The following is a 13,610-nucleotide window of genomic DNA, read 5'->3' as shown; positions in this document are numbered from 1 at the left end:
TTAACTTTTGCATCAGAGTCAGATGTCTCCAGTGGAACCTGTATCTCCACCATTTCTCATCATTGGACGATCTTGGTTTTAAACTCGAGTAAATACACATTCCCCATAACAACGCTGGGCTGTTGGACAGCTCTGTGAGCAGCTGCAGCTCTAGAACATCAGGACGAGTCTGTTGTTCTGACTAAAGCTGAACTTTGAGATGAACGCTCTCTGAGGCGTAAACCGGAGGACTGAGGAAGGTTTCTGTTGTGATTTAATGTTAGCTGATGATACCTAACCTGACTAAAGAATGGTTTTATGGTTGGTTAGCGATCAGCCACCCAGTCTTAGCTGACTTATCAGGTCCAGCACCTCCCACACATGGTCTGGTTTAAGCCATCATCTCCACATCAGAAATCATCTCTGTGGCCTGACGTGTCCTTCCTGCTGTCTCTCGTTAGAGCCCTCATCGCTGCTCATATTTCAGCATGCCGCCTCCTCCGTTAGTCATCAGAGACAGAGCGGCTGTGGGAAGCGTTTGGGCCTGATTACCAGGGGAACGCCACAATCCCACATCACACCACCCGTCTACGGCACTTATAGATTACAGAACATTTAACGTCTAACGTTTGTTTAAACGTGAAGATCGGCCCCCTGGTAGAAGGTTTGTTTTACCCGACCCAGGTGAGCACATTACGTAGAACCAGCCACTGGCCGGGTTTTTACCATCAGAGCCCGTCACCCAGGCATAATCTGACACGGGGGGGGGGGGGGGGGGGGGGGGGGGGGGGGATCAGTGAGCCGTGCATCTGAGGGAACCTACAGCTGCAGGAGAGGCGAGACGGTAGGAGGTCGTAAATCCTGCTGCAGCACTCGTATGATTACATACAGGTGTGTGTGTGTGTGTGTGTGTGTGCGTCACCAAACAGGTTAGTTCTAATCCAGATGTTGTGATTGTTCTTCAGGGTGGGTGGTGGGCTCCCTGGAGATCCTGGGCAGTCCTGCCAGCCTAGTGCGGAGCATAGGGAACGGTGTTTCGGACTTCTTCCGTCTGCCGTACGAGGGTCTGACCCGGGGGCCCGGGGCCTTTGTCAGCGGAGTTTCCAGAGGAACTTCATCTTTTGTCAAACATATTTCAAAAGGTAGCAGCTGTTTACCTAAACTGTGTGATAAATAACAGTTAATCTATGAGTAGCAGCAGTGGACTGACTTCATCGTAAACATCTACATTTCATAATCTAAATGTGTGTAGGCACCCTGACGTCCATCACCAACTTAGCCACCAGCCTGGCCAGGAACATGGACCGTCTCTCGCTGGATGAAGAGCACTACACCAGACAGGAGGAGTGGAGACGGCAGCTACCAGAGAGCCTGGGGGACGGCCTGAGACAGGGACTGTCCCGACTCGGCATCAGCTTGTTAGGTAGGACAGATTCAGACGTCGTTTTTAGGGAGAAGGGACCATTAGTGTTCAGATTCTTACGTTGTTTTAAACTTTTCTGTTTAACATCTGTTAGTCCGGTGTCTCTGTAGGGTATGGGTGAGGGTTACACCTGCTCTAGTCTCACTTACACTGGGTCTTACTTCCCAGGAAGCTCACAGCTGCTTCTGACTTCCTGCTCCAAAATGAGTTTGTTTAGTTCAGCGTAAGGTTTGCTGAAACTCCGTTTTAATGCAAAAGACATTTGAGTTCTGTGCTGTGAATCACCAGGCTTTGGTCAGCCACCACAGCTCATGACCAGAGCTTATCCTTGTGTGGTTTCTGCAGGAGCCATAGCCGGCATCGTGGACCAGCCCATGCAGAACTTCCAAAAGAGCTGGGAGATCCAGAGCTCTGCTGGAAGCAAAGCCAAAGGGGTGATCTCTGGGGTCGGGAAAGGCATCGTGGGGGTTTTCACCAAGCCCATCGGGGGGGCAGCTGAACTGGTGTCCCAGACTGGATATGGTGAGCCCAGTTTGGTTTTAAGGGTTTTTCTGCTTGAGCTGATGCTGGAGGAACTATTAAAGCATGCTTTGGCATCTGTGTGTGCAGCACAGATAATCTGCTCAGATTAGGCCTCATTTATCACATGAACGTGGAATCTGGGACCTACGGACGTCAGCGTTTGTGTTCGCTCTGCGCTCGGCAGCTAAATGAAATCTCACCTTTTAACAATTCCTGTAGCTCAGCTGAAGAAACGTGAGATATGCAGACCTGGCAACCTTGCCAAAATGTTTTGAGTACCACTTAAGCAGCGTTTTTTCACTGACTTCCATTGCTTTTCACGCTGTAATCTCCCCATTCACTGGATGAAATATTTTATACACACACAGACACATACTTGTTCATAGTTCTTATTTTGACTAGTCCGGTTAAAGACATGTTTACAGTTTGACCTGACTCCAAAGTATCGTGTATTTTAATATTAAACAGTAAAACTCTAAAGTTTCCTTATATAATATTTGTGCTTATACAAGCTACTTGCATTAAATTACTTCAATACAAAATAATAAAAAAAATTTTTACATGTATTGAATGGTAATTATTTATTTTTAAATTGCAATAGGTGTTTCTGTTGTCAAGAATGTAATATTAGATTGGCTTAAAGCACATCTGCACACATCATCAGGGCTAATTTACTAATTACCTGCAGCTCCCTGGTGGCTTATGTCCACATCATAATTGCAGATTGTGTAAAATGCATGCTGAGGTTGTTTGGAGGGTCGCAAGCATGACCACTGCTCTTGATGTTTGGACAAAAACTTCTGCGGCACATGGACCATCTTCTTTTTGGCAGGTCTGCTAACCAATCCCTCTCTGTCTGCTTCCCCCTCATCTGCCACAGCAAGAGTTGCAAAACAAGCTGCGAAAAAAAATAATGGCTGCATGTTTAAACTGTATAAATAATCACATTCCTCCTTATATACAGGTCAAATCTATCTGATATGGATAAAGGCAAACACACACACACACACAGCTGCCTCTTTCTCTTTAGTCGCAGATTTTTTATTTTTTTTCACTCAGATTTCGGCTTGAATATTTAACAGTGAAAGTAACATCACGCATTCACATTCACTAAAAGACAGCCGGTCTGTCACACACACACACACACACACACACACACACATTTACCTTACCAGAACAGCAGCGAGTGGCAAACCGGAGGGAGAGAGCAGTGGGCAGGACGAAGCAGGGAGGAGGGGGGCGGGGGGTGTTACGTTATAGGTTAGGTTGGATAGTTTTTCTCTGCTTTTCTACGATGATTGGCTTAAACTTCTTCACCACGCCACTGAGTCGTGTTGCCAGACATGAGTACCACACGTGCATATTTGCCACAGAACTCAACTCACGTATCCGGAGCTTTTAGCGTAGTTTAGAGGGGCGAGTCGTACCAGCGTAAATAGATGCCAAAATGCAAACAGGTTGGCAGGTCTGGGTATGAATAACTCTCCTAGAGGCAACAATAAACACATGCGTGAGTTAGAGTGAACGAGGGAGGAAACTCATGCGTCCATCAGTGGATGGATGATCCCGCTCTGCTCCCAACTGCTCCATGCAGGAGCCAAAGTGTTTATTAAAGCAGAAGCCAGGAGAGAGCTGCTGAAAGACCCCTGACACACACACACACTCTGGACTAACTTAGTGTTTTATTGGTGGGTTGGTGTGTGTGTTGGCACTAGGTCTGCCACAGAACATAAACCACTAATGAGGTGAAGAGCTCCATATAAGAGCAGGACCTCCCCAGGGCCTGGCTCTGCTGTGTGTGACCCTCTCAGCTCCACGGGTTAAAAATCGGCCCCAGGTCTTTCTGCTGCTGTGCTGGGTCCTCGGGGCTGTTGGTCTGGGATCAGCTTCACTGAGTAATCTTTTTTTACTTATTATTTTGAAAAACTATCCGTCACTGAGTCTCTCACGCAGGCTGAACATGAAAATAGTCTCCTACACCTATCCCCTGCAGTAGCTTCTGAGAGAAAACAGATGGTGAAACTCTAGGATTAGAAACTCCTGACAGATCTACGTCACACTGTCACTAACATTCATGGACTCACCCATCTGGACTCACGACAGGGAAGGCTGTTGTTGGTTTAGCATCCAGGAAACAGCAGAGAACGTCTCCGCTAGTAGAAGCTAACTGTTAGCATTAGCATCTCCCCCACACACCAGAACTCCTCCAGGCTTGTGTTATTTGTTTCGCTTCTCTGAGGAACTTTGTCAGTTTTAACAAAGCTCCTCAGAGAAGTGAAAAGTCTTCAACAAACCAAAGAAGTCCAGCTGCCTTCATCTGAACCCTTTGGATTACCATGACCTGGATGACTGAGAACCTTCACCAGCGTATAACAATACACTTCTCAGGCCAACGGTAGGGCTCCTGTCCGTCTAGGGTGTTTCTCAGTGTTAAGGAACCTTGCCTTGGTGCCACTCCGGTTGCCTAGGAGAACGGCATCAGGAACCACCAAGCCAAAAATATAAACACAACACGTTTGTTTTTGCTCCCATTTCTCAGGAGCTAAACTCAAACATCTGAAACTTCTTCTACAAACACCAAACAGCCATGACTCTCAAATATTGATCTGAAATCTGTCTACATGTGTTAGTGAGCACTTTACCATGATAATCCATCCCACCTCGCAGGTGAGGCATATCAAGGGGCTGATGACAGCATGAATGATGTACAGGTGTGCCTTAGGAGAACTCCTAGCTTCAGACTTTATTGAGACTGAGAAGATGGACCGCAGCCGTCGTTCTCACACCTGAGCCCTCAATTCTTCCTTAAGGGTAAAATGTAAAATAAGCAAACTGAGACTCTTATGAAGTTAGTCGTTTACCCAGTGAGATACTGGTTCCATAAAACCCTTTGATGTCCACTCAGATCATCAGCGGTCTCTCTCTGTGCTCAGAGCTAAAGGGGGTTAAAAGACCAACCTCCAGGTGATATTTAAGCTCCTCCCAGCGAGAGCTTTGCCGACTTACTAATATCAGTAACACTTGGTTTGTTTCTGTGCTCTCAGGGATTCTCCATGGAGCCGGCCTGTGGCAGCTTCCTAAACAGCTGCGCCTACCTGCAGAAGGAATGTCTGCTCGGGCCTCCAACAGCCACCTGAAATATGTCTGGTATGATTCATCATTTCTGCTTTCCTGCTGCGTTTTTACGTTGATCCCATACTGCCCGTTCCCATCAAACCATGTTAAAAAGGCTTTTTCAGCATGTTTGCCCAACAGCTGCAAGATGGAGTTGTTCTGATTTGGCCATGATTCTGCTCAGAGATGTTTGAGTCCTGCTTCGTGCAACAGAACCAGGCAGAATGTAGATTTTCAAAGTTCTCACTTGAACTCTGAGTTTTATTCAAAAAAATTCAGGAGCTGCTCCAAGAATCGTAAATGTCTGACAGGAAGGTCAGAAACAGGTTGACACTCAGCTACAGGAAGAAAATGTGTTTTTAGATTTCATCATCTAGGAGGAGCTAGATCTTCAAATCTGTAAAGGAGGAGGGGGCTCTTTTCTATGTTCATGTCCTGGTTTTAGGACTAAATGGAGACAGATGATTGGATGTGGCGACCCCTGAAGGGTAAAAAGAAAAGAGAGAAAGCTCAAACTTCCCAGATATGAAACTGGTTCCCATCAGACACTTTTACTGCAGCTGGGGGTCAGACCCAAACCCCCCAGCTGGTCCTGTCGCAGTCAGAGACGAGACCGAACACATTCCTCACTAGAAAGCACAGGTGAGCTCAGAAATGGGCAGGGCTAAAAGAGCTGCAGAGGAACACATCCAGCTCCTTCCAGGGATCCAGAAGCGTTCCCAGGCCATTAAAGATGCATACTGGGGGAGTTTCCGCTGAGCTTGACCGAGTAGCATGTGTCTCGTAGTAGCTCCACAGGGAGGGCCACAAATTGTATTTTTTAATATCTCCAAGCTCAAAAAATTGCACTATTTTGGTGCTGATATTAATCTTTACAATCTTCAGTATGGCAACATCCCAAACCAGGACCAAATCTACCAAGCCTGCCAGTCGCCTGAATCTTCGGAGAAGCTATGCTAATGAAGCTATGCTACGGAGCTTTAATGTAAAAGCAGTGCCACAAAAAGAAAAACACTTAAATGAACAGATGTGCTGTTCCACTGGTTCCAGAGCCCGGAGGAGTTCTGCTGTGTGGTGGAGTTGCTAATGCTATGGTTAGCTTCTGCTAGCCGAGATGTTCTCTGCTGCTTCCTGAATGCTAAGCCAATCAGAAACTAACGCAGAAGATAGGTGTAGGAGACTATTTTCAGCCTGCAGAGTTAGAATCTGAGATAACCAACAAAACGGGTTTTTTCGGTGAACCACACCTTTAAATGAAATCACTTATGTAAATATTTGTAAGTGTTTACTTTTATTAAATTGTCAATCGAATATAAAGGTATTCAAAAATGTAATATTCCATTAAAATATGGATTATCAATATTATTAAACCTTTAATATTCGATTGATGATGAAACTACGTACTTTGGGTCAAATTATTAGTGTTGGTTCCCTGGCATACCCACAGACAAATATAGTTTATAAAAATGTATTTATTACTGTATTTCTACTGCTAGGATGACGCAGGACAAATGATTATAAATGATGATTTGAGGTTATATCGACTGATCGTGATCTTAGATGTTGCTGAGAGCCTAATGAGGTGACTCAGAAAGCTGTGATGTTATCTGGCTGAATGTTACCGAGTCATCAAAATAATCTTCCAGCGCAGAGCTGCGGTTTACCCTGGGCTCTCTGCGGTCCGGCGAAGTCGGCTCGACGCAGCTGTCCAGTGGAATTAGACTTGTGGTATCCCAAAGGTCGTAGCCCCTTTCAGAATACAGATCAGCTGGTTGAAGATAGATACCCCTCGGGTCTGCTGGCGGGTCCTTCCACGTCTGATGAGTTGTTTGATCCTGAAAGTGTGGTTCTTGCAGCTGGTTTGATCCCCAAAGATGTTACTTTAGCCTGAAGGCTGGACACCTTGCTCTAACTGAAGTTTATGGTTTTAAAGTTCTGTTTTTTCTACGTTTGGACCGACAGAAAGTTCAGGAGGAGTTACCAAAGAGCCCTCAGACACGTAGAAAAGGCTTATTTCACTTATTATGTGAAGTAAATACGACATAACAGTCATTTGTTGATAAACTGGTGTTAATATGTGACATCACTGATGATAAATCATTATGAAATCATCAAGTAGACTCTTTGGGCATTGCAGTAATAAACAGTTCATTACTGATTCATCATTACTGTAAAGCAATCGAGACATAAATGACTTTATTAACCTGAGAAGTAGGAATTGAGACCAAATGAGGTCCTCCTGTTAAAGTTAGGACCTTATGGCTTCCAGACACACAGGCAGGAGACCAGCCTTGTCCGATGGCGAGGTCAGAAACGGCGTGTTTAAGGTTGGAGAGCACAACGCACTCCGGGCAGACAGTTAATGTCTGGCGACCTGACCTTTCCTACGCTACACATAAAATAACATTTAAATGGAAATGTGAGGCTCCTGGTTATGGTGGGACTTTCTGCATGAATGACTGGCATGGAGGCCACCAGCCTGTGGCTCTGCTCAGGTGATGAACTTCAGATCATCTGCATTGTTGGGTCTGCTGTCTCTTCTTCCTCCTGACGGTAACAGTCTGTGGGGTTCGGGTGGACCCTGCCACCATAGATTTGTCTCAGGCTGTTTATAACATGTTGTAAACTCTCGCAACAGGTCGGCGAGGCCCTGCAGCAGCAGACGGGGAACCTCCATCACAAGCTGGACTAATTTAGTTACAGCAGTCTTTGTGTTGTCATAACCCTGCTGGTTGTTGGCTGTGACCACAGGAAGATGCTGCAGTCTCTGGGACGACCGGAGCTCCACATGGCCCTGGAGGTGACCATCGTCAGTGGGTCAGGTCAGGAGCATGCTGGCTGCCTGCTGCTCACCTCGGAGGTGTTGTTTGTTGTCAGCTTGAGTGAAGACACCCAGCAGCAGGCCTTCCCCATCACAGAGGTAATCTCAGTCAGGAGCAGAACTGCTGGTCTTGGCGATGGGAATGTTGACCCTTCCGTGGTGTTTAGGTGGAGTGTCAGCTGGAGCCAGAGCAGCAGAACCAGCTCACTCTCACACTGCAACAGCAGACGGTCAGCAGCGACTCTGAGGTGAGACAGCTGGGTCACGCACTCAATGAACACATGAGGAAAACTCCCAGCTAACAGATGACATGAGATATAGCGATTCATTCAGAAAGCCTTTGGGTCCATTTAAAGAAACAGTTGTGGCTTCAGCTTTCTACACTACTCAAAATATGAAGGGGACATAGAAATAAAACATCCTAGATCTGACTGAATGAAGTATTCTCATTAATTATTATGCACTGACAACAAAATCACACTGTGTGTATGGCCTCCACAGGCTGCATGACCTCCCAACAACACCTGAGGGATCTCCTCCCAGACCAGGGCCTCATTTATCAAACGTTGGTAGAAACTGTCCTATAATCCTTCCTACAAATGTTACGAAAAGTCAAAATCCTGATTTATGAAACAAGCTGTTACCTCTCCTATGCACGTTTCTCCAAAATCTACTTGAAAAGTCCCACCAGCATGTACCCAGGTCCTCGTGTCCGTTAGTTCAGTCGTTTCCATACAGAAACGCCCTCGTTAACCATAACTGGTCACATCTCGTCCCCTACAGCTCATGAGGGGGATCTCCCGTAGAGTAAGAGGTTCTCTGGTGGTCGTCTACAGGTTCTAGCAGCTGTTTTTCCACAGACATAATTATTTACTGAAGGATTCACCATCTTGGTGTTCTCTGGCAAACGTCCTGCACGGTGCTGGGCTGTAAACACCCATACCCCCCTAAACTGTCATTTAGAATGACTTCATCTACACTGCTGATGTTATCCTCTAATGTATTTCTGATTAGCTGAAGTCTGCATCAGTTGCCATGACAACATCATTAGCACACGTCTATGACGTGATCCAGATCAGTGTCATTATGCATCCCTCCTCAGGGCGATGGTGTCCGTGAGCACCTGTCGGAGCAGCAGCATCAGCGGCTGGTGGATTATGTGACACGAGCCTCCCAGTTCGTCTCCCCGGCGCCTGCGTCGCTCCAGCTGCAGCCCCCAGTAACGCTCGCAGAGCCGCCTCCGTCCGTCACAAAGTGCTACCACTACCTGGTGGATCCTGCCTCTGCCAAAGTGTTTGTTAGCAGGTTCACCGCGGTGAAGAACAAAGCCTTACGTATCGGATTCCACTGATTTACACTAAAACAGCTCAGATCCTCCGAGTCTGAAAGGAACAAGGTTCACCTTAAGTCTTATTTTCTTCTTCCTGTTTATGCAAATTCTACTTGGGATGTAAAGTTTTTATATAACTGGTCACATATGCCTTAGCCATGTAAAAATGTGTAGAAGTTTTTTCTGACGAAGTTCTAGCTGCCACAGAAACCTGGGATGTGATAAAGCGCGTCTATGACAGTGAAGGTTTGTTACATCATCAACGCTACAACGTGTGTGTTTACATTTTTAAACAGTCCAATGCCAATCTAAAGTGTGTCCAGATGTTTAACACTGATTCTTGTACTTTGTGTTGATACCAATCCCAGACCATGCAGATGTGTTATGTAAATCTATAATATGTAAATGTAGAAACTTCCTATTAAAAGATGTTTAATCAAGATGGAAAGTAAGACCGTGTGTTTCTGGTATCTGCTGCAGGTCAGCTGTTTTATTCATTGCTCTGATGATGCTGAGTCTTTTTCATGCCAAAGTAGAGATGTACGGCATCACTTCTTCCACTGGCGTCTCATTCATGCTGCGAGCTGCAAGATGTCCTGCAGTAAAACAGAGAGGTTATGTGTGTGTGTGTATGTGTGAGAGAGAGAGAGGGAGAGACCTGCTGTCCGGCTCACCTGGTCTTGGATCTGATCAGCTGTTTGCTGTTGGGAGGTGCTGGTGTTTTGCGGACGAGGCTGAGCAGGAGAGACAGAATTTAAGCTGCTGCTCGTTTATTTGATTATTTTTTATAGATAATGTTTTTGCCTGTGTGTGTTTGTGATGAGAAAATACATCTCATGAACCTCCAGAAAGGACTGATTAAATCCTCAAAAATGAATCCTAAGCTGTGCGTCTAGCTGGAGCCGCCAGGCTCGACCCTTCTGGCGAAAAGGGTCCAGCCTGGTGGTGAATGAAGCTCTGTGGGCGCGCACCAGGAGGACATTTCTACAACTGTGGGTCTATCTGACCATTTCTGTGTTTGTCTGGTTGTCTAAATACAGATTCAGGTAAAACATCTGTCCTGATGATGCTCCATCTCACTGCAGCTGTTGATACTGTGGACCACAACATCCTTCGGATAGGCTCATAAACTGGGTGGGACTATCGGGTACAGTCCATAGTCTGTTCTAATCATGCCTCGCAGACAGGAGTTATGTTGTTTCGATTGGTGGTCATAAATCAAAGCTGATCACCATGACATGTGGGGTCCCCCAAGGCTCAATTCTTGAACCACTGCTCTTCAACCTCTACATGCTCCACCTGGGTCAGGTCATAAACAATAACAATATTACCTATCATAGTTATGCAGATGACACCCAGATCTACCTAGCTCTATCACCTAGTGACTGTGGTCCTCTAGACCCACTCTGTCAGTGTTTGGGGCAAGTTAATGACTGGATGCAGTCAAACTTCCTCCAGTTAAACAAAGACAAGACTGAAATTATTGTCTTTGGAAGTAAGAAGGACAGGATGGAGGTTATTGCTCAGCTTGACTCCAGAGGAATAAAGACCAAGACCCAGGTTAGAAATCTTTGTGTCATAACTGATTCAGACCTGAGCTTCACTGGTCACATTAAGGCTATAACTAGATCAGCGTTTTATCATCTGCCTCAAACAACATGACTCAGAGGTCTCATGTCCACACTCCAGACAAGACCTAGAGAAACTCATTCATGTGTTCATCGACTGCAGGCTGGACTACTGCAATGGTCTCCTAACTGGTCTTCCCAAAAAAGCTGTGAAGCAGCTGCAGCTTGTTCAGAATGCTGCTGCTAGAGTCTTAACAAGAACCAAGAGAACCAAACACCACTCCTGTTCTTAAATCTCTACACTGGTTACCAGTAAACTACAGAATCCATTTCAAAGTGCTTCTACTAGTTTATAAATCACTCAATGGCGTGGGACCAGAATACATGTCAGACCTCCTTCAGGTATCTACACCCAGCAGGGCTCTGTGAGCCTTAGGAAACAGTCAGCTGGTCGAACCGGGTCAGAACCAAACAGGTGAAGCTGCTTTTAGCTACGATGCTGCTCACAGATGGAATCAGCTTCCTCATGACCTCAGATGTGCCCCAACTCCAGTAACATTCATGTATTCATCAGCCTTTGAATAAATGTTCTTATGCTGCACCTTCTGCTCTGTAACTGCTCAACGTTTAACTTTGTTTCTTTTTTATTTTTAAATTGTGTTTTCTGTCACGTTGGTTTTAATGTTCTTGATTGCTAATGGAAAGCACACTGAATTGCTTCTGTGTATGAAATGAGCTTTATAAATAAAGCTGCCTTGCCTAGTTGTCCCCAGGGCTGTTCAGCTTTTAGAGGACACGCCACGCCGACAAATCAGTGTACTACTGCCACCACAGTGGCTTATGAACGTGCCGTGGCAGCATGGCAATGCGGGAATTTTGCGGCATTCATACCGCCACGCTTGGTAGTAATGTTACCGCAACACCAAGTGTTTTCTTCATGGCTTGTATTCTTTTTACCTGAGAGAGTGCTAGCAAACATACCAGAGGCTTTGGAAGGGGGCGTCTCAAACTTACTTTGTTTCCTCAGCAGCTTTTCCTTCTGTTCCACATCAGCCATGTCCTTTGAAGATGCCCACAGCACCTGAAAGAAACATCAGAACCATCAAAAGGGACTATTTAGATCTTCTTCCATTGCAGGTGGCTTTTAATAAACTGGTTTAAAGAACTAAATCCATACAAGTTCAACCATTTTAAAGATTTGAACAAGAATGTTTTGGTTCTTAGACATCGTTCACCTCAAGAAGATTCAATTTGATTCTAAAGGATTCGAGCCACATCCTGAACAGAAAGGATGCTCTCTGACTACCATGACCAGAAATGAGCTCTGCTGAGAATCTGCACACGTCTAAAATGTTCAACCTTTTCATGAGCAGTGGTCACCGCTGACAACTGATTCTTATTTTTCCTGTTTACCTTTGATGTACTTTCTTCCATTTCTTCTTCCGTCTCATCCTCCTCTAACTGTCTCTCCAGCTCTTCCTTTACAAAAAGAAGTTAGACTGGATTCTTTCAGGAATTTTGTAAATTCCTATAATTATATATATTTTCTCCTCACCAGTGTGATTCTCATTGCGGCTATCTCCTCCTCTTTGCTTTTCTGTCTCCGTTTTTTGGCTCTGTATTGTTGCTGCTTCCTCTGCAGCAAAGCAAGAAGCTGCTCGTCCGAGAGACTGCTGCTAAGCTCCTGGAACTCGGGCCAAAACCTCAGCAACTTATCAAACACTGACATCTAAATGAGCAAATAGGCAACATGAAGAACACACAGATGTCCTCTGTATTTACACAGTAACACCATACCTGTGCCTCTCTGAAGATGTAAGGGTCCACCTCATAGCGTTTCTCCAGAATCCGCTGCACCTGGCCTGGAGGGACGTCTATCCGCAGAGCGGGGGACATGCAGGTGTGGATGAAACAGTCGATGAGAACAGAGATTTTGTTCTGGAGGACGACCTCGTCACAGTGGGAGTGAAATAAATCCTGCAGACGAGAAGAACACAAGAATAAAATGGTCCAAAAGCCCCAACATGTCTGTTCTGAATGAAAAAAGTAAAAACTAGGATGACTCCTAAGAGACATTCCTGTTGTCTGAATTAATGATGACCCAGTAGTATTGGCAGTAGTAGCCCAATTTATTTTTGAAACATATTCACTTCCATGACTATTCTATCATAGTTGTATAGTACAATATATATATATATATATATATTTTTTTTTTTTTTTTTGAAAAATGGACTTGGTACAAGTCTAGACATTCCAGGCTGTAGTTCTTTTTTAAAACAGAACAGTTTTGTTACCTGTTTTGTCGCTACGTTTCATTTGCGGCTGCAGACTTCCTCAGGCTGACGCTGATGGTGGCGTCACTTCCTTCTCAGTTTATCCGAGGGCAGCAGAGGACGTTGTCGCCCTCTGCTGCCCGCCGCTCTCCCCTCTCCGAAGATGCAGTCCCATGCGCGGTCCAACATGTAAACTCTATCGTCCCTGTTCATGGTCCCACATCTCCTTATCTCTATTGCTTCTTTTATCCATCTTTTGTATTTTTGTTGTTCGGTGTTTGTGATCCTTGTGTTGTCCCAGTCCATTATATGGTTTTCTCTTATGCAGTGATCAGTTACGGCTGACTTCTTTATTGTACTTTCTGCTTCTTCTTTTGCTGCTCGTGTGTTTTCGACTTGCCTCTTTCTCGCACTCCTTTCTATGTTCTATTGTTCGTGTGTTGAGTTGGCGTCCGGTTTCTCCTATGTATGCTTAATTGCAGTTTGCATGTTTTAAAAAAGAACTACAGCATGGAATTACAAATACGACACAGCAAGAACACACCCAAGAAGTCTAGACATATTAGGCCTACCCCTTAGA

At 45.3% G+C, this 13,610-nt stretch overlaps 2 protein-coding genes across 7 annotated transcripts in view; one reads left to right on the top strand and one right to left on the bottom strand.

The window, feature by feature from the left end:
- Positions 1-9,399, top strand: part of LOC107378864 (intermembrane lipid transfer protein VPS13B) — a 462,085-nt gene extending 452,686 nt beyond the window's left edge. For both annotated transcript variants that reach the window (XM_015949323.3, XM_015949324.3), the window contains exons 62-68: positions 945-1,121; positions 1,232-1,402; positions 1,748-1,924; positions 4,969-5,071; positions 7,790-7,958; positions 8,027-8,107; positions 8,962-9,399. In XM_015949323.3, coding sequence (XP_015804809.3) covers positions 945-1,121; positions 1,232-1,402; positions 1,748-1,924; positions 4,969-5,071; positions 7,790-7,958; positions 8,027-8,107; positions 8,962-9,210 — 1,127 coding nt within the window. In that variant the 3' untranslated portion in view covers positions 9,211-9,399. The remainder of the gene's footprint in view (positions 1-944; positions 1,122-1,231; positions 1,403-1,747; positions 1,925-4,968; positions 5,072-7,789; positions 7,959-8,026; positions 8,108-8,961) is intronic.
- A 253-nt stretch (positions 9,400-9,652) lies between these two features.
- Positions 9,653-13,610, bottom strand: part of LOC107378865 (regulator of G protein signaling 22) — a 43,113-nt gene continuing 39,155 nt past the window's right edge. For 3 of the 5 annotated variants that reach the window (XM_015949326.3, XM_054741345.2, XM_015949327.3), the window contains 6 exons: positions 12,555-12,734; positions 12,313-12,486; positions 12,171-12,236; positions 11,772-11,838; positions 9,864-9,923; positions 9,653-9,785 (listed from right to left, as the gene is read on the bottom strand). In XM_015949326.3, the coding sequence (XP_015804812.3) occupies positions 9,880-9,923; positions 11,772-11,838; positions 12,171-12,236; positions 12,313-12,486; positions 12,555-12,734 (531 nt within the window). In that variant the 3' untranslated portion in view covers positions 9,653-9,785; positions 9,864-9,879. The remainder of the gene's footprint in view (positions 9,786-9,863; positions 9,924-11,771; positions 11,839-12,170; positions 12,237-12,312; positions 12,487-12,554; positions 12,735-13,610) is intronic. The other 2 variants (XR_011520503.1, XM_070550849.1) reach the window with 2 other exon arrangements.

The sequence above is a fragment of the Nothobranchius furzeri genome, chromosome 5 (assembly GCF_043380555.1).
Source record: "Nothobranchius furzeri strain GRZ-AD chromosome 5, NfurGRZ-RIMD1, whole genome shotgun sequence".
Lineage (NCBI taxonomy): Eukaryota > Metazoa > Chordata > Actinopteri > Cyprinodontiformes > Nothobranchiidae > Nothobranchius > Nothobranchius furzeri.
This window is presented reverse-complemented; position numbering and strand designations above follow the sequence as displayed.